The 24696-nt window shown below is 36.6% G+C and overlaps 1 protein-coding gene across 1 annotated transcript in view; it reads left to right on the top strand.

Moving 5' to 3' along the window:
* The window catches only part of LRBA (LPS responsive beige-like anchor protein), a 426037-nt gene that overhangs the window by 50847 nt on the left and 350494 nt on the right, over nucleotides 1–24696 (top strand). Inside the window, exons 5-21 of the mRNA XM_059826740.1 lie at nucleotides 94–215; nucleotides 319–445; nucleotides 1735–1854; nucleotides 2170–2316; nucleotides 3184–3381; nucleotides 4060–4193; nucleotides 5484–5592; nucleotides 5701–5853; nucleotides 6880–7048; nucleotides 9034–9113; nucleotides 10607–10669; nucleotides 12392–12489; nucleotides 15663–15755; nucleotides 16616–16724; nucleotides 17282–17363; nucleotides 19064–19187; nucleotides 19439–19631. Coding sequence (XP_059682723.1) covers nucleotides 94–215; nucleotides 319–445; nucleotides 1735–1854; nucleotides 2170–2316; nucleotides 3184–3381; nucleotides 4060–4193; nucleotides 5484–5592; nucleotides 5701–5853; nucleotides 6880–7048; nucleotides 9034–9113; nucleotides 10607–10669; nucleotides 12392–12489; nucleotides 15663–15755; nucleotides 16616–16724; nucleotides 17282–17363; nucleotides 19064–19187; nucleotides 19439–19631 — 2121 coding nt within the window. The remainder of the gene's footprint in view (nucleotides 1–93; nucleotides 216–318; nucleotides 446–1734; nucleotides 1855–2169; nucleotides 2317–3183; nucleotides 3382–4059; nucleotides 4194–5483; nucleotides 5593–5700; nucleotides 5854–6879; nucleotides 7049–9033; nucleotides 9114–10606; nucleotides 10670–12391; nucleotides 12490–15662; nucleotides 15756–16615; nucleotides 16725–17281; nucleotides 17364–19063; nucleotides 19188–19438; nucleotides 19632–24696) is intronic.

Genomic DNA, 24696 nt, shown 5'->3' with positions numbered 1-24696 from the left:
TCAGTATACGTTTGTAGTGTATATCTTAAGCTGTATACTCTTAACTATTGTGATGTTGATCTTTCTACATGAGTAACTTTTTGCTTTCTTTAGGCTATTGCCTTACCTCCTATAGCCAAGTGGCCGTACCAGAATGGGTTTACTTTCCACACTTGGCTGAGAATCGATCCTGTAAATAATATCAATGTGGATAAGGATAAGCCTTACTTATATTGGTGAGTATTATGTAAAACCGTATTTCTGATGTTCGTTTCTATTAATTGTTCAATGATTTTTGCTTCCATATGTGTATGTGCTGATTTTGTTCTAATTTGTTAGTTTTCGAACAAACAAAGGACTCGGCTATTCTGCTCACTTTGTTGGAGGCTGCTTGATTGTAACGTCCATAAAATCAAAGGGAAAAGGTTTCCAGCATTGTGTAAAATTTGATTTCAAGCCACAAAAGGTGAGTAAAAATAATAAAATGTTTCAAACAGGTTTCATGAATTTAAAAATGTAGCCTGGGAGGGAGCGTTGTAGCTATTGATTAGGCTCGTCTTTCTGTATAAAACCAGTTACACTGGAATGAGCAAAACAAATTTGTGTTCTGAATTCTTATTTCTTTTTAATTTTACATATGATTATGTATTTACATACATGTAAATAATGTATAACATTCTTACACCTTTACGATGTATAAGAAAGAGCTAGAAAATGCAGTTTTCCAGAAGTTCTATGAATTTGTGAGACTTGTGTGAGTTCTCTGAGAACTCTTAGTACATGTACACAGCTTGAAAGTTACAAGGCTTGTGATTTTTTTCCCTCCTCTGCTTATAGGGTGTTTTCTCCCACCTTCAGACATTCTCTTCTCCTTTTCCTAAAGGGTTTTGCTAAGGCTCCCCTTTATGTCATTACTTACTCGATGTGGACAAATGCAGTGTTATTTTAAGACAGCGTGATTACTAACCCACATTTCGTTTTCCTAATCAAGCTAGGAGCATTAATAGGAGTTTGGTCCTCTTACGTGTGGGACAACAACAGATTCATTCTTGAAAGAATGTTATACTTCATGTTCATTCAGGTTGTCCTTGCCTTTTGTGCTTCATTCTACGTATCTTTTAAAATGCAAGAATTAAAATATGAGTTGATTATATTATTGATGTTCAAGGCTTGCTTGCCTATTAAGTAGTATTATGCTACGTTGAAAGTGTTTCCTTTTTTCAATTAGATATTCTGCTAATGTTTCTGGAGCAACTGGTGTAAACATTTTGTGGGAGAACAGGCCTCCTCAGGAATTTCTTATCAGTAATCCCTTGCTGTAAATATGGATTCTGTTTGTGATAATTTGACATGCACAGCCTTTGAAAGTCTTTAGTCTGGAGCCATCCTTGCTCTTTGGAATGACAACATTTGCACTAGTCCATCATGCTAAGAGTAACCCAACTTAAAACTTATTTACACAGTGGCTTCAGTGTAAATTTGGTTCAGCGTTGCCACAAAGATTTTTTGAGTTCTTTGCCATAAATATCTTTTAAGCTTCTGTGTCTACTTTTTGTAGAAAAAATGGCATATTATCCTTTGACATAGCTATGCAAGAAAACTCACCAATGACTTAATCTTTTTGACTTAGAATAAAGTTTTCGATTTTAATTTAATTCATATAAATCGTTGAATTTGTTCTACTATGCCCTGCTTTAATGCTTAAGCTGCTTTAAGTGTCTATAGAATTGTATCCATTGTTTTCTTATCATTTAGTGGTATATGGTTACTATAGTGCACATCTATAACCGCTGGAAGAACAGTGAACTTCGATGTTATGTGAATGGGGAGCTGGCATCTTACGGAGAAATAACATGGTTTGTCAACACCAGTGACGTAAGTAATCCTTGTATACGAATATCTATAGTTGATCATCTTGATGGATTAAATAGGTATACTTTGCCATTTTATTAATAAACCTCCCCCATTTTGTGCATTTAAAGACAATAAGTTGAAATAGAATTCATAACTTTTTGGTAGAGGAGTAGAGTCTGCTTTTATACATCTCAGAATGTAAAATTTGTTTCTGCTGAGACCCTCAAATGCTTATTTATGTAAAAATAATATTCCCTGATAATGTGTATATTCTTTGCATAATTTGCTTGTGTAGTGTAGATTAAACCCTGTTACTGGGTTCTGTTTCATTTTCAGACATTTGACAAATGTTTCCTGGGTTCTTCAGAAACAGCAGATGCCAATCGAGTGTTTTGTGGGCAAATGACGTCCGTTTACCTTTTTAGTGAGGCTCTCAATGCTGCTCAGATCTTTGCCATTTATCAGCTTGGTCTGGGATATAAGGTATCTTAGAATTGACAGTAAAGTTTCCAAAGGTTAATTCTGATAAGACTGTCTATGGGTTTTAAAGATGTCGTAACATCTCTATGTCATTCTAAAAATGTAAATCTAAAATTAGACAGTTCTTACTGTGTAATCTTTTTATTAAACTCCTCCGTGTTTCTTCTATAAGCCTATGCATTGCCTCACAAACTATAAGTAAGCATTAATTCAATTACTTAATTTCTTATAAAAAATACATTTTTGTTCCTGTTTACTTCTCAAAATTTCCGTGTTGGTGGTTGGGAGAGGGAGAACACCACTGTTATCTCTGGCTAGGTTCACTTTTTCATTGAGGCTGAAAACTTCAGATCAAGTATGATGTATTTGTTTTAGAAACGTAGCTTTATAGTTGATTGAGCTAGTCAGTTTTCTTAATATGTGAAGTTAGTGCTGAGGATTAGTTTTGTTGCAGTGATTTATTATTTGTTTTGTCATAGCCTGAGGGGCACTAATTGAAGACTGTTACTCCGTAGCAGCTGTACAAACATACGCTAAAAAAGATGGCTCCTATTCTATCTGCTCCTCAATTATTAGTTCCTTCTGACTGAACATTGCTGACTGTCATTCTGTTTCCTAGCTAATGTGTTTATTTTACATTTTGGCAATGTCACTCTTCAGGGGTCAAAAAAAAATTCTGCAGTTCTAACTGTAAAACTGACTTGGAGTCAATGTTCTTATAAGACCCCTTCTTTCTGAAATATTGCTAGATTGAAGAAGCAATGTTGTAGTCATTTTTTGGCAATAGTTGTGTTCTGAACCGTATACTCAATGTGCATAATCTAATTTTTTTTTTCTTTTTTCCTTCCTCGACTCTGCTCCCCAATCCAGGGAACATTCAAATTCAAGGCAGAAAGTGATCTCTTCCTTGCTGAACATCACAAACTGTTGCTGTATGATGGCAAACTATCCAGTGCTATTGCTTTTATGTACAATCCAAGGGCTACAGATGCACAGCTGTGTCTAGAGTCATCCCCTAAGGATAATCCTTCTATTTTTGTTCATTCACCACATGCCCTCATGCTGCAGGTATTTCAACATTTTCATAGATTTGGAGGATACAAATTGATTTCTGTTTGAAAACCTAAAAATCAAGTTTTATAGGGATTTGGACAAGATAGGGAACTGCTGATAGGTTGGGTTTTTTGGGTTGTCCCTGCTGCTACCTCCCCTGTTTCTTGAATTAATGTGGACGCACAAGAATCCTAAGAAAGAAAGTTTATTTTATCAAAGTTATAACCTAAAAAATGTTGGTTTTACAAAGACTATGTTAACTTTTCAAAAAAATACTTCTTCCTCATTACAGACGTTAATCTGTAGGGAAGTGAACATATCTCCTGTCCTTTGCCCTGTTGATATGATACCCATTTCTTCCCTATGCTTTGAATGCCTTAATCTTTTAGTTTGTCAGAAGCTTTTCACGTGTTATGTTCTAGAGCTTCTCTATTACTAAAGACTTGTTTTAGAGTTTGCAAGCCACCTCCTGCATATTCCTCTGAGGTTCTGCACTGTAGGCTGTATCTAAAGCAGTAGGTCAGCCAGACTAGGCATTTAGTGTGGCTATGGCAGCCAGTTTGTACTTCTTGCCGTTTCTTTTTATTTGGTAATAATACAGTTTTTATATTGAAGAAACGTCAAACTATTTCTAACAAACTTTTTAATAGTTTCTGAAGAAGATTTCAATATTTCTTAATTCTTCTTTGTCAGGATGTGAAAGCAGTCTTAACGCATTCTATCCAAAGTGCCCTGCACTCCATTGGAGGGGTGCAGGTACTGTTCCCTCTCTTTGCACAGTTAGACTACAGGCAATATTCATCGGACCATGTTGACACAACTGTTTGGTGAGCACATGTACTTATTGTGTTCTGTTGTTTGTGTCTTTTTAAGTAAAGGAAATTACCTCTTGCTTTATTAAGTGGCATAGTGGTTTAAATTGTCTTGTGCAACAATGAATTATGTCTATCAACAAAAAGGTGGCCTTGTTACAGACCGGACTGCAAAGTGAAGTGTTTATTTGTACCAAATTTTGTATGAAAGTTCACGCAGAATCAAAACGCACATGTTTCTACTTCACAGGGTTTTTTTTTTTTTGTGTAACAGAATTACAGACAATTCTCTTGAGCTTATTCCTGTCATGGAGAAAATCCCCTGGGGAAGGCTTCAAGAGAAACTTCAGGAAGGATGATTTGTTCAGCTACATGAAGTTATTCCTTGGAATTTTTTTGTTTGTTTACCTTCAGACTTTTTGGAAGATACTGTTATTTAGTGTTACTGCCAGGCTTTTCCTCTGGTTTCAGCTCTGTTTCAACTCAGTTCAACTTCTGAACATCCAGGCACAGAAACTGGAGCTCCCAACTTAAAGAGTAGTATTAATAGCAAAGGGATTGCTTTTTAGAATCCTGGTGTAGTTTGCTGTTTCATTGCAACCGTAGTTTCATGACTGTTTAAATATGATCTACAGCCATATTGTTGCTAAGAAGGGGTGGTCACAATGTTCCTTGAGCCCATTTGCACATTCCTGGGCCTCTCTTGAGCTGGCTTAGACTTGGGCATCTAGTGATGAGTCAGGGATTTGATTCGGTTGCAAACTGGCCCAGCAATAGAAGGGTTTTCAGCTGGCTAAGGTCTTGATTCATAGCCACTAGTCCTGTGACAGAAGGGGAAGGGCATGAACGTTCCTTCTGGCAGGACCACAGAGTTGAATTAGCTTGAACCAATAGTAAAGCTGTATATAGAAAAATATTTCCCATATCTGCTCATCGGAAAGCAGTAGGAAGTGGAATGGTGTTTGTTACTGATTTTGCAGAAGTTTGTAAGTGAAATACGGAGCAGAGAGAAGTACATGCTTAACTGTTGCCTTTCTGCAAGAATGTAATTTCAGAAGAATTTTGCTGTTGCATGGTTATCTCAGAATCCAGAATGTCAAGTTAGAAATGCATTAATTAAAAGCAAGAAGTTAGAGCTTTCAAAATTTAGGCTTGCTTTTTGTTTTAAAAATTCTGATCTGAGCATTTATATAACACATTAAATGTATCTCTGGGCTGTGTGATGGAGGTGTTAATTTGGAAATAATTTCTGTCTCATTGTAACCCTTTAAATATTTTTCTTGGCTAAAACATTATATTTTTCAGTTCTACTTTATTGGCTTTCATCATGGAGTTGTTGAAGAACTCCATTGCTATGCAAGAACAGATGCTTTCCTCTAAGGGCTTCCTTGTGATTGGGTATAGCCTAGAAAAGGTAAAGCAAATCTTTCTTGATGTCTTACATTAATGTTGAATAATTTTGAGAGAAATACTTTTCCTAGACTATTGCAGGGCTCTTCCTTAAGCAGATCTTCTTTTGCAGTCTTCCAAAGCCCATGTTACCCGAGCTGTACTAGAACTTTGCCTTGCCTTTTCGAAATACCTGAGCAACTTACACAATGGGGTGCCCTTGCTGAAGCAGCTGTGTGATCATGTTCTCCTTAATCCTGCAATATGGATTCATATCCCAGCACAGGTAAAATTGCTTATTCTTATGAATAAGGTATTTTACGATGTATTGATTTGGGAGTATAGAGACTAAGCCTGGACTCCAAGAATTATAGGTCCTGGCTCCCTGGCAGAAATCATACAGGAACTGTTTTCAGACTCTGCTTTTCTGTATGTGGCTGTCAAGTTTTGCAGACTCCCAAGGCTTTCAGGGAGTTTGGAAAACTGCAGTGTTCTGCAGAGCAGAGTTGGGAGTAACTTCTGGAGTCCCTGACCCAGTCAGTGTTGTAGATTAAGAAGCAATTTTGGATTGTTTAGTTCGCAAAAACCCAGCAATTTTCAACCAGGTGTCAGATTTGAAGTCTTCATTTAAATTGACACATTCCCTGCAGAGTATTTTTGCTTTGGTGAATTTATGTTCTGTGAGAGCGAACAGCTTGGCTTGGGTGGAAACTTTCCAGTTGGTTCTTCTTGAAACCTTCTTACCAAATTTTTTGATCCCCTCCATAAGGGTTTGTTTTGCATTTCAAAAACTGAGACAGCACTAACAATGCTACTGTTGAAGTCGTCGTAAAACATGCATGTTTGCTACAGCTAAATTAACTGATCAAGTATTATTTAAGTTACTATTTCTCAGAAGAAAAAGGGAAAGAAGATATGTAAATAATTAAGCCTATAATGAATACTTAAGCTTATAATAAATACGCATCTTTCTATAATACTTCATGTGTGACCCTGTTCTGAACAGAGAGGTTGGACTAGATGATCTCCAGAGGTGCCTTCCAATCTCGGCTGTCTGTGATTGGGTCAATACCATGCTTTCATGCTCCTGCGAGCGAGGACCAGCTTAAAAAAACCCGCAGCACTCTACAGTTTTAGAAATAAAGTGAAATTTTTCATCAGTTAGCAAGGGTTTTAAGAGCTTTGTGGCTGAGCTATGCAGAGAAAATCTATTTCTTTAAGACATTTTAATAGATGAAATTTAAGAATGCAGTTGTCTGATGTGCTGCAATTTTGCTGTAATGATTTTTGATCTCCTCATTGGGTGTTGCAGGTTCAGCTGATCCTGTACACTTACCTATCTACTGAGTTCATTGGCACTGTTAACATCTATGGTGCAATCCGGCGGGTTGGGACGGTTCTTTTGGTCATGCATACCCTGAAGTATTATTACTGGGTAGTGAATCCTCAGGATCGCAGTGGTATAACTCCCAAGGGCATAGGTATGTATTCATTTCTAGTCTCACAAGCTGATGTTTGTTTTAAAAAAAATGCTGTGTACAATGTATAGAACAGAACTGTAAACGTTCCAGAAATAATTTTGTTTTCATGTGGTGGGTTCACTGTAACAGTTCAAGCAGCGTGCTTTTGTCCGTAGGATATTCTTGAAAGCTTTTTTCAGGAACTAATGGAAACTTCCTTCAGAAGTCGTATCTTCTGTCACCAAAGACCTACATGAATTAATACTGGATAGAACTGGTCAGAGAAATGGTAGGGTTTTGAAAGTGTAGAGCTGTGCCTGGGAATGTGGGCTCTTTACGGAGCTTGTTGAAGGACTGGACAGGCTTTAAGTGCTTGTAAGATCTATTGATAATAGCAGTATAGCTGAAAACAGGCATACTGAGTCTATCTGACAGGCATAGGGATCTGAACTTATTGGAAAACTGCTTAATAAGCATGCTTAATCCAGACAGTGAACTCATGGCAAAAGAAGTAGTAAGAAATTTGGAACAGGCGTTTAGTACTTGTCATTGACAAGGAACACAGGACGAGAATACTGATCCTAAGAAAAAAGCACCGGGAATAGCTGCTTGACTGAGAAATCTAGTACTGTAAAAGGAACTGGGAGAAGTGAAATGTGCACCAGCATAACGTTAACACGTGCGGATGGAACTGGCACAGATAAGGGAATTAATGCTTTTTGGAAGTATGGCTTTACAGCTCTTCGAATTGTTGTTCTGTGTTTTTTGGGGACGGGCACACAGCCTTGGCAAAAGGAGAATAACTTATATCTCTCTCCTGTAATGAAGAAAGGCTCTGGAATTTCAGAGAGAGGAGCAGGTGATGAAAGAGCGCTACGTATACTGGGAATGAGTGCTCCTTAGATGTGTCTGACTTCTGCCACCAGCTTCTCGAAATGACCAACCCTTCCTGTTAGAGGGTTGCAAGGATTGTTTTGTAGTATTCTGCATCCCATAAGGAACAAAGCCATGTGTGTTTTCTCCTTTCTTTTTAGTGAAGACATGGATTTACTTAATTAGTTTCTGAACTGATTTCTTGAGCCTGAGGCAAGTGTATGTGTAGGATAGTCTTACTAATACTGTTTAATGGCTTATTTTGACTAGACTAGTCTATATTGAAAATAACTATTCTTAAACCAAATACGCCTGTGGGCCTGTACTGAATAAAACCAGACTCGTATGATCACTTACATTTGCTAGTTGACTTGCTTTTCCCTGGTGATTCAGATCCTAAGAACTGTGAACCTATGAGCAAATGTAAAAACTATCCCTAGAAATGTATTTGCAACAGTTCATTTGCTTTCTGTATGAAAGCTTTGGCTTTGACATTTGCTTGCACCTGTTTTTTTAACCTCGCCTCTCCTGGGAACTACTCAGTGTTTGAGTATTTAAAATGTTTTCAGTGAAAGTCTGCTTTACACAGGAATGGCAGAAGCAAGTGCTTTTGACTTTGAGTTAACAAATTAAGTCTTTGGCTTTCAAGGTACTCTTTATATATAGCACTGTAAGATTGATTTTTGTTGTGTATATAGCCAATTTGTAATAATGGCATGTAGTTCTTTCTTCAAGCTTTAGCAGAAGAACTTTAAAAACGACAGTAAACTGCAAAAATTTGAAATCTGGAAATTCTGACATAAAGTTCTCATAGCAGTCTTATTCCGTGCATGAAGTTGGTTCATAGACACTGCAAGGAAGTGGTAAAATGATGAAAAGAATTTAGAGGGGTTTAGAAAACTATATATAAGAAAAGCCTTAGTAGAACCTCCCTGGTTGGGCATTTTGCTGATATACAGTGATAAAATGCATTACTGTTTTGTAGTCTGAAGTGGAGAAAAGATACCTTTACTTAGAATTGTGCCCTCTTCACCCAGAAAATGCCTTTTATTTTTCTTTATGTGAAAATGCATACTATGCTAATAACAACTGTTAATTTGCATTTCATGTATCTACTTTTCTTTTTTCTGTAGACGGGCCACGGCCGACTCAAAAAGAGATTTTATCTCTGCGAGCGTTCTTGTTGATGTTCATTAAACAGCTAGTGATGAAGGTAGGATAAACTTAAATTATGATAGGTTATCTAAGTTTCCGTACTTTAATGTAGCATTTTTTTTCTAAGCATGTTGAATTTTGTAAACAAATAAGTAAATAGAAATACCAGGTAAGGTGCATCTTTTCGTTGTGGCTCTTGCCCCAGACAGCAGTGCTGAAGATGCATTTTTCTCCTTTTTAAACTGTTTTTATCAGAAATTGAGCTGTTAAATCATTAACTTAGAAATGTTTACTACTGGGGAAATAAGTATTTGATTCCATATTTTGTTTTTGACAAGAACAATATCACCTGCATCAGAAGAAGTGCCTGAAGACTAAAGAGCAACATTTGACTTTATATGCTATGGGCCAGAGGAGGATAAGAAAGGCTATCAATAAGTTTCACAACTGTTTGTTAGACATTAGAGGAATATTGAAATTCAGCAGTTCTACTGCTTATAGACTCCTCTTAACCCTTTCCTATTGTAAGCTCTGATCTCTCTCTTCTTCTCTCCCTTCTGTAGGCTGTCTTTTCTGTGTTTGAATCCTGTTCCCTTTTCCCCTTTTCCACTGTGTTGCTAAGGGACCAGCATGCTCTCCGTGCTGCTACCCGTAGCCCCAGCAGTATGGAGGAGTAACCACCAGAAAAGTTCTGCTCCTGACTCTTGTACTCTTTCTTTAAATTGGATGTTCTGCAATTGAAGTTTGAGGGACAATTTAGCTATCAAACACTAAAAGACTTTTTTTAAAAAAATTTCTGTCAGAGATTTATAACTTGGACAGTTTTGGATAGAGTTTCACAAGGACAGTAAAAAACATGTCCATCATAAAAGGTTGATTCTTCTGCAAATTTTCTATTTATACACAGTGGTGCAAAATCTTTTCGGGCAATGCAAGACTTGCTTTAAAAAATAGAAGCTCTAGGAATGAAGAAGCCTGTTTTTCCCTTCCCTCATCCTGTTCTTAGAAGCTGTTGTTTTTTATTATATTTTCACCAAAAAGACCTCAAGGCATATTCCTGGCATAGAAGCTGTAAATGATTTAAACTTCTGCAAAGTTGATAACAACTGAAGATAGGATTCTGTGGTGGAAAATAAGCAGCAGACTCAGCTGTAGGCATAGCTAACAGGCTTATAATTAAACATACAGGTCTACTTTTGAATCTACTTTGCCACCTTAATTTAATTCTTCTATTAACAGGAAGCTCTCAGTTCAAATTATCTGTATCAATTAACGTGTGTTACTCTAACAATTTCATGTACTATGTTACTATCTAGCTTATTTTTATGCCTATATTGGAGTTGTCTCAATGCACTTCTGTAACCTTCAGTGGGTGGTTTTTGGGCGGGGAAAAAGCTACCTTGCATCTATGAAGCTATTATAGTACCAAGTGAAAACAAATTTCTCTTGTGGGACTTGCTCTGTATGTAACCATGGCTTGTAATAATGCTCTTTTGGGAACAGTGCTTTTTTACTTGAAAGATGATAGTTAAAACCTGATTGTTTTTAAAGGACTATGGAATAAAAGAAGATGAATTGCAGGCTATCCTCAATTATCTGCTCACTATACATGAGGTAATTTTTAATTTGGGGGGGTGTGCTGGCGGGGGGGAGAGGTACTATTTCTGCTGTTTGCGACCACCAAGTATTTGAGTGTTTTCAAATATTACCTTCTTCATGCCACAAGATGGCTCTGCAGAGGAAGTAGCAAACATTGTCCAACTCTTTAGTGTAGCGTGCTGAATTGCCAGTGTTCTTGCAGTGATTTAAGCACTATGTTCAATGTTAGATTGAAGTTCATTAAGCCAGTAAGTCAAAATGGTTTCTTATGTTGTTCTGCAAACCGATTTACCGAGCAGAAAAACAGATGGTGAGGCTGAGTTTAAAAAAAAAGACAAAACCTTGTTTTATGCTGCCTAAGTAATATTTTTGTTTTGTTTTTCTCTCCTTTTTATTTTGCTTCTTAAATAAAGCAATAAAATTGAAAACATGCATTAAAAATAAAGATGTATGTTAATGGCATCTAAGAGAAGCATATAAACTTAATTGGGAGAAAATGTTGGTTACCACTGATACATCTGCATCTTCATATTTTAGCACCAGGAAAAGGCACTTTATGCCAGATGCGACATCAAAGACAAGGGAAATGGGGACATAAATCTAACTGATCTCATCTCTGTAAGGGTGCTTGAAATGGGTAAAATAAGGAATTAATTGAACTTCACTTCAAGCAGTATGGATTTTTTTCTTGTTTACACCTATATTTTGCTTTTATTCCCTGTGCTGGTTACTACTGCTTGGTCAAGCAGTTTAAGTCATTCTACTTTATATACATGTAAGAGTAAACCAAAACAGCAGAAGCTTTATATAGCCTTCAGATGAGGAGGTGCTATTTTAACTATCTTAGCAGTTTGCATGGTCAAGTCTAAAAGATCCATGAATGCTGAATCCCACAGAATTAGGTATCTAGTTGTAAATTCAGAAAAACATCAACAAAAAAAGTGAAATTCAGCCTTCTCATTCATCAGTGATAGCATCTGTAATGTATGCTAATAATATCAAGTGAACACAATTGTCCAGGGGGTGCAAAACTGGTTTTCTACTAGAGAAAGAATCAGAATATTTGTTGGAAAGTGGTGTTTTGGGTTTTTCTTTAAGTAAGCTTTCATTTTAATACCACAAAGAATGGGAAAAGAAGACAGTTGCATTTTGCTACTTCGTAGGTTATTTTTAGTTATAATTAACTTGGAACAAAATAATAAACTGTAGCTTAGAGGGCTTTGACTAGTTGTACGGAAAACTTTACTGAGCAGCTTGAATTACCCATTGTCTGTGGCAGGGGGTGGTATTTTTTTTTTTCTCCCTGCGGTGGAAATTTCTTAGTAGAGATTTTTCATTAAATACTGCCCTGTGCCCCAGAAAATGTGCAGCAGTTTATTTCTAGCTCCTGTGCAGTAAGATGCAGAGGGGGAAATACAGACGCAAACAGATGAGCATGTGTGTGGAAGGAAATAGCATAGTCCGATAGTCCATTCCCTGTCAAAGGCTTAAATCCCAGACACAGATATATCACTTTTCACTGTAAAAAATAAAGGTTGGAGGTTTTTTTGGTAATATTTTCTCCTGCACTTGCCTTCAAGATCTATAGCTCTTTTGATCCTGGCCTAATTGTTTTGGTCCTTAGTTTATTATTACTCTCTAGATCATTTTGAAATGTTTTGTGGTGGTTCTTTTAACCAAAACAATGTTCTAACAGACATGCATTTTTAATTCAAATTTGTAACTTTTATTCAACAGGATGACAATCTAATGGATGTCTTGCAGTTGCTTGTTGCTCTGATGTCAGAGCATCCCAGTTCTATGATCCCTGCTTTTGATCAGAGGAATGGATTACAGTAAGTTTGAATTTTGTAAGTGGGCAAAAGGAAATAGTATTTTGACCATACTGTTGCTTGGTAGAATTCCCACGAAATCTGAAAGGTCCTCGACAGTATATGTGTCGCAATCTTAGACTCCTCATCTTGAGAGATTTTTGTGTCCAGGTGTTCTTTTGACAAGAGGTGATGTTGGATTTATTATCAATGAGGTCTTTTTTTTAATGTTTCCAAGCTGTCCGTCACGCTTAAACAGGTAGTGATCAATTTGAGCTAGTCTATACATTGACGTTACATCTTCATCTACTAGCGCTTAGTCTTTAGCCTCCTATTCTTAGATATATTTTAGAACTGAAAGTGGGCTGACAAACATTGGTTCAGATTTCTTCTGATCTTTGTTAGCTTTCTTTCCTTTTTATTTAACAGGTAGAGCATTATGGGACTTTTGCAGAAGAAACCTTTTGTTTAAATTTAGCACATTGTGGTATGGATTGTTCACAATCTCTTTTTCCCAACAAACAGAAAAATATTGCTAACAGTCTTGTGAGAGAGAAGTAGGGAAAGTAGCAAATTCTACTAACAGTAAAAGCACAAGAGAAGATCTGCTAGAAAAAGACTAAGTTCTGACTCTGATTTTGTGTTGTGGCTCTCAGAGGGTGGTCACATTAATGAACTTTCATAATTTAAAATGAACCTGCCTGGACATAGTGGGGAGAAAATTGAAACAGGCAAACAAACGTAAGAACTATTCCTAGAAGGATGTGTGGAGTAGTAATTCTCTTGCTGTGTGAAGGCAGAGTCTCAGTTCATACATTTTGTTGCACCTATTGGTTAACCCCTATTTATACATATATTTTTTTTTTTCGGTTGCCCTTTCTCAAGAGACCACATTCAGGCATGTTCATAATTGTTTTCTCCCCTTTTAGTGCTAGGCTGATTTTTTTTTTTTTAACTCATTTTCTTCAGCTTTGACTTCATTTGTATGGTAATGTATTATGCTATGGGAAACGAATAAAAACTCTAAATAATGAAGTATTTGAATGTCATATTGGGTCTCCAATGCAATATGTTTGTTTTTATTTGACAACTAGCAGTAGGCATTTTCTTTTTTATTAACTAGTATATGGGCAGGTCAGTATGAATAGTGAGTCTACAGTGAGAAATCACTTTGTTTTCCCGTCTCATTTGTTACATTCCTTGCTCCTGTATTGTCTCCAGTCACTTAACGGCTTGTTTGTATGCTTATTGATACATCTACTTTTTGCAATTAAAACACCATGTTATTGAAATTTAAAAATAATTTTACAAAGCTTTAGAAATATTTGGAGTTTTTAATAATTAAGATTTTAAAAGTAACCAATCTACTGAAGAAATAATAAGTGTCAGGAAACATTTTTTCCTGTGCAATTGGGTAACCCTCATACTGTTCTGTAAAAACAAGCAGGGAAATGGATTATATTGCTTGAATGAACATTGTATCATGGGCTTGCTCATTTGTTTGTTACAGTTGCTGTGGCTGCAGCTTTCTCCAGCATGAGTTATTTGTTATAGATAACTGCTTTTTAATCACTCCTGGGTTTTCACTTGAGCTCTAGTATAGAACTAGATTTTTTTTGTCTTATTTTAGGTGTCCTGGGTAATATTTTTAGGTATGTAAAAGCGAAGGAATATATAACTAGTGATGAGTGCTCAGTTATGTATAGATAAGGCCTAAAAACTTGAATTTACAGCTGGCTGATCTAAAATGCAGTACTGTAACATGGGATTTTTTTTGGAAGACTCAAGAATAATCTAAATTACATTTTTTTTTTTCCCCCCCTTCTCCCTAATAAAGTGGTACAAATTTCCTCAAAAATTTACTCAGAAAATATTCACAATAAAGGCTGCGTACTGTGCCTTCTGTTCCAATATAATTTTACGGAACATAAGGAAATAAATCTTTTATTTTTTCAGAGAGAGCTTAGTAGTCCGTGTAGGTATAAGCTAAATCACTAATATTTCACAAATTCAAAGATTCAATCACTAATATTTCACAAATTCAAAGATCTGTCCAATACCATGAACCATAGCCCGACTAAAATCAGATAGTGACATGGTCATAGGCACTTCACTGTCTGAAAAGTAAGCAATGAATGAAATTAGATATGACTGATAAATACATGTAGATATCTTATGTTTTTATGGGAGATTTGCAAGGATCAAAAACTTGCATTTGTTATTCTTCACATTGATACAAGGCCAGTATTAGAATTTTTCGCTGTGTAAATAAACTTCATTTAATAAAAGATTAAGGTTTAATGTACTGCAAATAAATGTTTGACAAGTGAAGTACTAGTCCGATTTCTTTTTATTCTGGGAGTGAAAGGCATAGATACACGTGATGAGATCTGTGCAGTAGTATTGAATTGGTAATGTCAAATGTATTTAAGGTTGCTGGACACTTCCCACTGTAAGACTGTGCTTCCAGTTGTTTATTAATTTACCAGACTTCGATCAGTTACACTGACACTTCCCTTGCTGTGTGTGTTCCACTCTCATTTTCTTTCTTGGGAAGACTTCAGCTAGAACTGTTCAGCTAGTTAAGTCTACAGACAGCAACAGCAAGTTGCTACAGACATGCCCTTCGGCTTTCTTCTTAAACCTTTTTAGTGGAGAATCATAAGCCGGTGTAGAGCATAATCCTAAGGAGGTGAAGAGCAGAAACCGATGTAGGTGAAATGAGAAGAATTCCTCCTGACTTGGTGTCTTCCTCTATCCCTCCTGAGGGAGCAGCAGCATGCACAGATGTCAAATATTAGTGCTAGTAATAAATCCCCCTCCATACATGGCTATTCCTATCCAGGCACATATATATTAAAACAATTGCTTGCTTAGTTTTCTGGATGAATATCAGATTAAGACAGTTCTCAGTATAGGAATTGCAGCAGCCTTTCACAGCATGTTTTATGTATTGATATTTGGGAGATATTTAAATTTGATTTTAAATGTTTAAATGTAATTATAAAATGTGAAATCACAAACTATTGTGCTGTTAACAGGAATGTCATGCTGTTTTTTGTAGTCTTATTAATAGTAATTCTTTTAGATTAGGCTTAGGTACAAATTAATTTGCAGTCTACTGCAGTTAATTTGTCATTCCAAAAATTGCTGTGTATTTCAACTATTTTAGGAAGCCTTGTCTTTTCTCCACTCAGGGTTGTCTACAAGCTTTTAGCCTCACAAAGTGAAGGCATCAGGGTGCAAGCTCTAAAAGTGATGGGATATTTCTTAAAGCATCTCGCTCCAAAGTAAGTACTGGTTTAGGTCTTAAAACATCACCCCCCACCCCCACCCCCCCCCCACCCCCCCAAAAAAAAAGAGGAAAAAAAGTAGGTTGTGACACATACATGCTATATATTATTTTGTGTACATATTATTTGGTGTGTATATATACACGCATGTTTGTACGTAAAGTAAAAAAAGCTATATTAGAGGTTAATCACTAAATATGCTTCACTGAATAGGAGCTACTATTCTTCAAGAACATTTCGATTTGTTTCTCATAAATATATTTCTGATGTGGTGGAATTACTTGATATTGGCAACTAGTGTCCAGGCATTATCACTTCCTTATCAAGTTCATTTAATACTTACTTGCAGTATGGCTGCCTGCTTTTTAAAGAGGTCTTTTTCCATAATTCCACTGAAATTGGGAGCAAAAATTAGACTGGTGAGATTGAACCCCGAGTTACTTACTGAGAACTAGATGTAATTTGTCTCAAGTTGACTACAATAGTAGATAAGTATTGAGATCGCTGTCCATGGTTGTATTTTTGAGGGAAATGACGACAAAGATGCCCTTTCCTTAGTGTTTATCAAGAAATCCCTAAGGGTGTGTTTCAGTTTTTTGGGCCCATGGGTGAGTGGACCCTTTCTTTATGGAAGAAAGTTAGCTGTCTTCTGTCTGTCTTCAGGGAATGACTTGTCCTTTCAGAATTTGAATCCTTGCCCTTTTCCTTAACCAAAAGTGAAAGACTTAAGGAACAAAAGAGACAAAGATGTTTCCAGTGATTTCATATTTCTTGAGGCACACTTTTTAAACTCCCCCCCCCCCCCCCCCCCGCAAGTTGAATACATAAGCTTATTTTATCTTTCTGTACTATTTTAGGAGAAAAGCTGAAGTCATGCTTGGACATGGATTGTTCTCTTTGTTGGCTGAAAGGCTGATGCTTCAGACAAGCTTAATCACCATGACCACGTACAATGTCCTATTTGAGGTAGTAATATACTGTAGTTAGGATCCAATCTTCCTAATTACTTGTAAGACACTGTTAGAAAATTGCTTACATATTTGTGCTGATATGTTCCAGATGACACTAAACCTTAGCGTGATGCAGCTGGGTGCTGCTTTTTTTTTTCCAAGCTCACTACTTGAGATTCCCCCCCGCCGCCACCCTTAACTTGGTTATGCTCATTATGAACAATGCTAGTTAATGGGTAACCTGAATGTCTCAAGCAGACACTCATGTATATGTGGAATTTTATTATGGCAATGATCTTGTCTTACGATGATTGTTTTGGTTAGATTCAGGTTTCTCTTCCAGTGTATTTAAAATAACAGTGTGCGCTTAAGAGAAAGCAAAAAATATAGTTTAGAGTAAAATTTTAGGAACAGGGTGAAATAAATTATCAAGAAAGAGAACAAGGGGGGTTTTTGGATAATTTTTAGAACCATGGTGAAATAATGATGGTGCTGTATGAGGGATGTATCCAACTATTTTTCAGTAAGCTGTCTTTCTGAACATTGATATGGCATTTTCTTCTTTCTTGCCAGATTCTGACGGAACAGATTTGCACTCAAGTGATACATAAACAACATCCTGACCCAGATTCAACAGTGAAGATACAAAATCCTCGTAAGAATGATACACATTTCTAAGTGGTACCGTAAGAAACGTCTGCTCTAAAAAACCACGAGAAAGCTTATTAATTACGTCCACCAGTCTTAATTCTGATCTCAGCTTTACATTGTCTTTCATACAAAAGGAAAGATGATGTGCATTTAGTTGGAGTTACTTAGGAAGTATGTCTCTCTAGCTTTTTGAAAGATGTTTTATGTGTCTATGTGTGTATGTAGTTCATAACTCACCCTTTTTGGCTGTGCAGTCACATTATGAAATGGTTTTTCAAGACTTGCATGCACAGGATACTTTGATTTAATACATGTTAAGGTTCCAGCAAAATTCTGATTGCATTATTTAGTGATGTCAGACTAAATTACCTGAAATATGGAAACAGCCTTCATCTTAAATTACACTCAGTATGACGATGCTAGATGGAAGGTAGGAGAAATGTGTCTGCTCACTGTTTTGGTTAGCTTACTTTATGGGAAATATCTTGATATGAAACTTTAGATGTCTTTTGAACTAAGAGAAAATACTGATCTCCTTTCCTGAATTATATGCTTTATTAATGTGCTCTGTATATAATACAATGGACTTACGATAGCTTTGGGAGTTCATTTTTTCTGGAGAAATAATAGATTTTTCACTTTCATAGCTGCTTTGTCATTAAATGTAGGTCATAGTTGTGGGTTTGCTTCATGTGGAAAGTGGAGGAAGAGAAAGGAAAGCAAAGCAGATACAGAGGAAAGAAATCTGGTTACAGTATGCCATTTGCCTTCTGGTAAATCTGCATGAAGCAAGAGACATGAGGAGATTTCTGTTACTTTCTCTTCAGGTTTTCTGGTTTTTGGCAGTCACTACTGTGGTTAATACAGAGTATTTGTAGTGTGAGGTATGAGTCTGGAATTATCTAGGTCTAGTAGGAAGAGTGACTTCTAGAGTACCTTTTTAAGATCAGTGCTAATACTATCAAATAAGGACTTTCTCTTTTTAAAGAAATTGAACAAGGTGACCTGAAACTATCACAGTCACCGTGTTCAAATTGCACCCTAATTTATTTACAAAGTTAATTTTTTTAAAGTACCAAGAGCAGTGACTGCCCCACTGCTTCAAAAAGTGGAATGTACCCACAGTTTTGACTGTCTCCTAAAAATATAGAAAACATTATGCTTGTAAGAGATGAAATTTTATATCAGTAAGGTTTTGTCCCCTTTCTCATACTTTTTTTTAATAACAGAAATTGTTAAGTATAATTGGAAGTTGTTCACATTCTTTGAAAATTCAGTATTATTAAGGTAGAGCAAATTCTATGCATTTTTCTCATATATTGATTTTAACGGATGCATTGTATTATGTGAACTTCCTTAGACAAAGGTTCTGACACATTCTGATAGCTCGTCATTTGTCAGGTTTAAGCAACACAAATGTTACTGCATGACAATTCAAAAAGACTTCAGAATGGTTTAACTTGGATTCCATTTTCTTCAGTTGTATAGGCCTGCAAATCCCCCTGATGGTGACCAGGTTTGAGAAGTCTTGGAAGAAGGGATTTGTATTAGTTAAACCTTCTACTCAAACAGAGATGTGCTTTTTCTCAGTGTAAAACTTTTTTCTGTAGTGTCACTTTTCTTGTACAAACAATAGTGGAAGATGTCCTGTATTCTGTGCTGTGCTTAGTACTAATACTTTGTTGCTCATGACCTGTTTTACAGAGATTTTGAAGGTTATTGCAATCCTGCTACGTAATTCTCCACAGTGTCCAGAAACCCTGGAGGTTCGGCGAGCCTTTCTCTCAGATATGATTAAACTTTTTAATAACAGCAGAGAAAATAGGAGGTAAGATAGCTTGCTATATGCACGTGCATACAAAGTAAGTAACAAGGTCTCCTAGGAGATTAGGCTTATTAAGCAGATACCGCTTCATTGCTGTTCAGCAAATTCTATACTCTAGTATAGTCTTCATATGTAAAATTAGAGAAGCTTGCACATAGCAATTGTTTTAAAGATGTTGAATTCCTGACTTAGCTGATGTATATTTCTAAGATGTATTTTGAAATTTGATTAAATAGCGTGCGTGTATTTTGCAGGAGTTTGCTGCAGTGCTCCGTCTGGCAGGAGTGGATGCTTTCCCTTTGCTGTTTTAATCCAAAGACTTCTGAGGAACAAAAGATAACTGAGATGGTGTATACCATATTTCGAATGTTGCTCTACCATGCAATCAAATATGAGTGGGGTGGCTGGCGTGTTTGGGTGGATACGCTGTCGATCACACATTCGAAGGTGAGTGTTTGAAATAGTTGGGAGATTTTATTACGCTGCGTAATTAGATTTAGAGCCTTAAAGTGCTGTATTGTACAGCGAGATAGTCTTGAAGGGAAGGTCCGTAGTTAAATAAAAGCCCAGTGTTTATATCTGTTACTGGGCAGAACTTTCAAATATTTGGCAATTAAATGTTAATTTTGTTGTTTGAACACAAATCTTCTTTTGTTGTTGCTCAAATTGTGATAGTATTAGTTTATACTGAAAATGACACATATTTTCAAAAATGAGATAATAAAATTTCAGGAGCATTTCTGAAAAATTTTAGTGCCGGTTTTGGTTTTTAATAATGACACGAACACAAGGTGGCGCACCGAATCTATTCATAAACAAAAATACCTTTTAGTAACATCAAAAGGCTGTAAAACAAACCAGTAAAAAGCAAAGAAATCAAAGTTAAGACAGATGCTTCAGCTGTTAAGCTGTCATGGAATACAGGGTGAGAACGCAAATCCTTGCAGTATGAATGAGGCTATTACCCTTCATTATTCTTCTGTCTGATTTTTTGGGTGTTGTTACAACCAGAATTGTATCATAAAAGTTATTAGTGGATCTTCGAACAAGGCACATTGGTATAAAAGATAACTGTTCTGCCTTATTCTGAACAAAAGAGTGAGGCCAGTGTGGGCCTTGTAATTATTCTGGTTTATCAGAAATATTTACCTAAGATGAATTAAATTATAAATGATATATTTCTAAATGTGTGCAACTTAACTGTGCAAAAAGGACATCTGTGAATCCTAAAGACCACTTTATGATTCTAAGGAACCGTTAGCATTTCTGAGGTCCTTGATTTTGTATGAATTTTTTCTCGAAAACAGTCAGTCCCTGCAGACGGTGAGAATACTGTCATTTTGCAGCTCTGTTTATTATCGCATTCATAGCTCGATAGTGGATTATTGGGCTATGGGGAGACAAATCTAGAAATCTATATAATAAAAGTGTGTGAAATAACATCATTAGACAGTCACTTAACTAAATGAAATCCAAGTGCAAAGAATCCAGGGCCAAATTTCAACCCTTATAGAAATCCCATTTTAGTTGTTGAAATATCCTTAATGTTCTTTTGTGTGGGCTCTGCAGTCTTCAGAAAACCTGTTTCTTCTCTTTCCCCCAAGATGCAGAGGGCGTGGGTGGAGTAGATTGTACACTGGCAAACTGTAGCCAGAGTAAAGATCCCTAATGTGCTTTTATAGAAACTGGCATAATTTAAAGCAGTTCTGTGATTGCTGGGGAACTGTCCCTGCGGAAAGATGGAGAGGGGAGTGAAGGAAGACCACCTTTCTACCTCTGTTATACAGAGCTCTGGCTTATTGAATTTAAAAATTATCTAGCGCATTATCTTATAAGCTGTAGTTCTATTCTTCGACTCTTTGTAAGATAATCTAATGTCAGAAATCTCATTTAAACAGCTTCTATGTCAAAATGATTATATGGATTTTTGGTCATTATCTTCAGTGACTTAATGTGGCTACTCAATGGTCAAGAGTTCATAGAGGAATACCCAAGATTTTATTGTGATGCCACGGCCAGATGTTAAGGAAAAAAACCTGTTTAAGAAAATACAAAAAAAATTGAGGTACAGATAATGTTACTTTTGGGTTTTTTTCCGAAAGGCTGTATGTTTTTGTGCAATACCCCAGTGAATGAGAAAACGACGTGCTTCGCTCTCTGCGTTTCTCATTTTTTGGCTCCTGGCGTGCTGGCATAGTGAGGTATCCTTGGTTGTAGAAGTAACTTCCTGTATTGGTTTTCCCAAGTCTAACTTAGTTGGCTTCCTGGTCAATATGTAAGTACTGTTTGTTCTTCCAGCCTGCTTCAGAGGAAGTTGAACAGTGGCAAGGTTAGAAGGGTGCATGTGGGCAGAGCTGGCAGCACAGCAGTGTTGTAATTTTGAAGAAATCATAAGGGAGTTCAGTTTGTTTGGACATTGGTGCTAATATTATCCAGTTCCAGAAGCCTAAACAAAAATAATTAAACAACAAAAGCACCCGGAAAGTAACTTAACTACAGTGATATGAATGATGATGCAATAATCAAGGATTTTAAAATGGGATTTTTTCACCTTTATTATGCATTTGCCATTTGAACTTTTTTATAAGTAATACATGCAATTTATGCAACTAACAATATAAAGCTACATGATGCTTCATAACTATCTTTTAATTACATAAACACAAATTAGGATAAATCACAAAAAAGCTCTTTGTGGTAAAACCTTACTAATCACTTGAAAACGTCCTTCTAAACTGATACTAATATCTAATGATAATGAATATTTAATCCCTCTAATTTTACTTATTTTGAAGATTCTTGTATCCTCTTATACCAATATTGAGATTCATATGGATTTGCACATAACGTAGCGTAGGCGTAATTCAGTGGGCAAATTGTTCGATGCTAAGTGCATCTCAGATGTTTTTGATTTCTAGCATGCTTTCAAAGTAATGTGGGAATTATGGGAACCGAAGTATTTCCTTAACGTTGCTAAGAGAATAACCAATTTGTGTTTTTATTATTTCATCTCTAATTGTATTGGGTTACTGCTTATTTTTCCTTTTTACAACCCTTTGCGCCATTCTTGCCACTAATTTATAACACCATTCTATGATAAAGAACTAGTATATAAAGGACTAGTGTTACAGAATTGGATAGGTTTTGCAGAGCTACACATCAAGATACATGCAGCTGCTATAAAAAGCCAAAGAAACTCAATTGCAATTTTATTGTCCAGTTTGATAGATTTCCTGCCACCTTTGTAGCAGGCAAGCTGTTTGTCACTGTAACCCTCTCCTCCAACAGCTGCACAACGTTTTATAAGCAGCAACGGCTTTTCTAGCATAATTGCACCACGTTGGTTTCCTTGCACTCAGAATTTGAAGGTGTGTGTAACCTTTTTTAAAGCTAAATTTCTTAGTATTACTCATGTATTCTGCTCATGTCCATATTGTGTTTTTTGATGTTTTTCAAATATTAACACAGTGTATACAACGGTGTTTAATCTGTGGCTTCAATAAAAATGTTAATGAAAAAACTGAATCCCAACTCCACTTCATTCCAACTGGCCAGTGCTGAATTTATGAAAGCACCTAAGAACTTCGTTTTTTTTTTTAAAACGCTGTAACCGTGCTAGCTAGGCCTTAGAATTTATCTGTCTAGCCATGTTACTTTGTAAAAAGGACCAATGGTTTTGGGGTTAATAATAGGAAACAAGTAAAGAATGGTGGACAACTTGCCATTTTGACCTTTCAGCTTCCCCAAGTTATAAGAGAATAGAATGATTTACACATTCTAATACACTCCTAAATTATCTGAACGTTTTAAACTACTGGGAAGAACTAACATTTGCTTATTTCAGGCCCTTAAATGTATTTTACTACTTAGAAGTGTCTTCATGTTACCATGTGATTCAGTTAAAAAGAAGATATTTGGGTAAATTCTTACTTATTTTTTTCTCAGCAGCTCAAGAATTTTTCATTGAGTAAGAGACAGAAATGTTAATATGTATAAGCTACAGTTTTATTGCTGTATAAGTGGAAATTGCTGTGTAGCTGGAAAAATTTAGTTCACTAATCTGAACGGGAAGAAGTATAATCTTAAAACGTTAGTGCTGTGACTTTAATGTACAATGTATTTCTAAATAATTGTTAGTTTTCAGTCTAAGGAAGTACAGTTGTAATAAACATTGGTAAGTGTTAAGAAAATTCGTATGTTCTTTGGTGCCCCGCTCATTTAATACAGGAGAAGAAAAAAAAAAAGGGTGTGCATAGTGTTTACATGTGTTGTGTTTGCCTGATTTTCATCACTGTCAGATGAGGGAAAACCGGCAAAAGCAGCAAAGATTGGGTGGTGGAGGAGGTAATATATGATGGCAATTTAAAAACTAATGTGCAGTTGTTTTAGAAAGTAACGGGCCGTCAGGATCTCTTGAGTCCAAATCCCATTGGCCTTCATGAGTTCTTGAGGATGATTTTGTCTCCGTTTTTTGTTCCTATCTTGAAGAAGGTGGGGTCTCCCACGGTGGTATGTGCAGGCATTTTTAGCTCTCGGGCGTTTTGAAGGCTTCAGAGGTTCTTCAGTCCTCTGCAAAGTGTCTGCGTTGCCCTGGGGGGAAGCAGTGGCAGCTGGGCAAGAGGGTCATCGTACTACTGCAGGTTTCTGGTTTTCAGTTGTGCGATGCCCAGTGTATCAACGAAGCGAAGCTGGGGGAGATGCAAATTAAGTAGCACACTTGAAATTCTTAAATATGGGGTTCATTCTTGCGGTATAACTAGTTAGTTATAAAAAATTATTGCTTATTCTAGATAGAAATGATTCTCGGGGGGGGTCACCTGACTTACAGAGAGCAGAAGGAACTTGGAGGTTGGAACGCGCAGCCTCCTTTAAAGCTGTGTACCCTCCAAGATGTGTGGTTATGACCCAACCCTTCACCTTTTCTAGGTGTTTCCTTGTTTACAGCTTCTCTTGTAGTAGGTGTGTGGGAAGACTTTTCCTAATCAATGCCTCTGAGGGAGAAGAAAGTAAGTGTTTTCATTATTCAGCAGGCAGAATAGTCGGGAGGAGGGATCTGTACCACTGATGGGTTCTTACGCATGCAGCACGTGCAGTTAATGGGGAGCTTTTCCATCTCATTATTCACTTCGTTTGAGTGAGTGGAATGTCATGAGTAAAGCTGCAGGATGCTAAAATTTGTGTAATTCAGACGGAAAGAAAAGTGTGAAATAGGGTATAGGAATGGAGTGAGCCAGGTAAACTGAGAATTTATGAAGCAGGGAAGAACAGGATCAGCTGAGTGGAGGAAGCTGCACAGAAGCCTTAAGAGTGTAATAGAGATTTGCTACTGGTTGAGAAGTGCCAGAGGTCTCAAAAAGAAGGAATGGGGAAATATTTGCAGTGGAAAGAACAGATGCCTAAAGAGGCAAACAGCTATGAGAGAGTCTTCCCTAAGCAAAGATGACCTGGAGAATGGATTCTCATCTGTATAAACTTGGTATAAAAATCATTGGAAGATGGGACCTCCTGTGTC

The sequence above is a fragment of the Gavia stellata genome, chromosome 19, assembly GCF_030936135.1.
Source record: "Gavia stellata isolate bGavSte3 chromosome 19, bGavSte3.hap2, whole genome shotgun sequence".
NCBI classification, from domain to species: domain Eukaryota; kingdom Metazoa; phylum Chordata; class Aves; order Gaviiformes; family Gaviidae; genus Gavia; species Gavia stellata.
The sequence above is the reverse complement of the archived record's forward strand: the minus strand, read 5'-3'. Positions and strand labels throughout refer to the sequence as shown.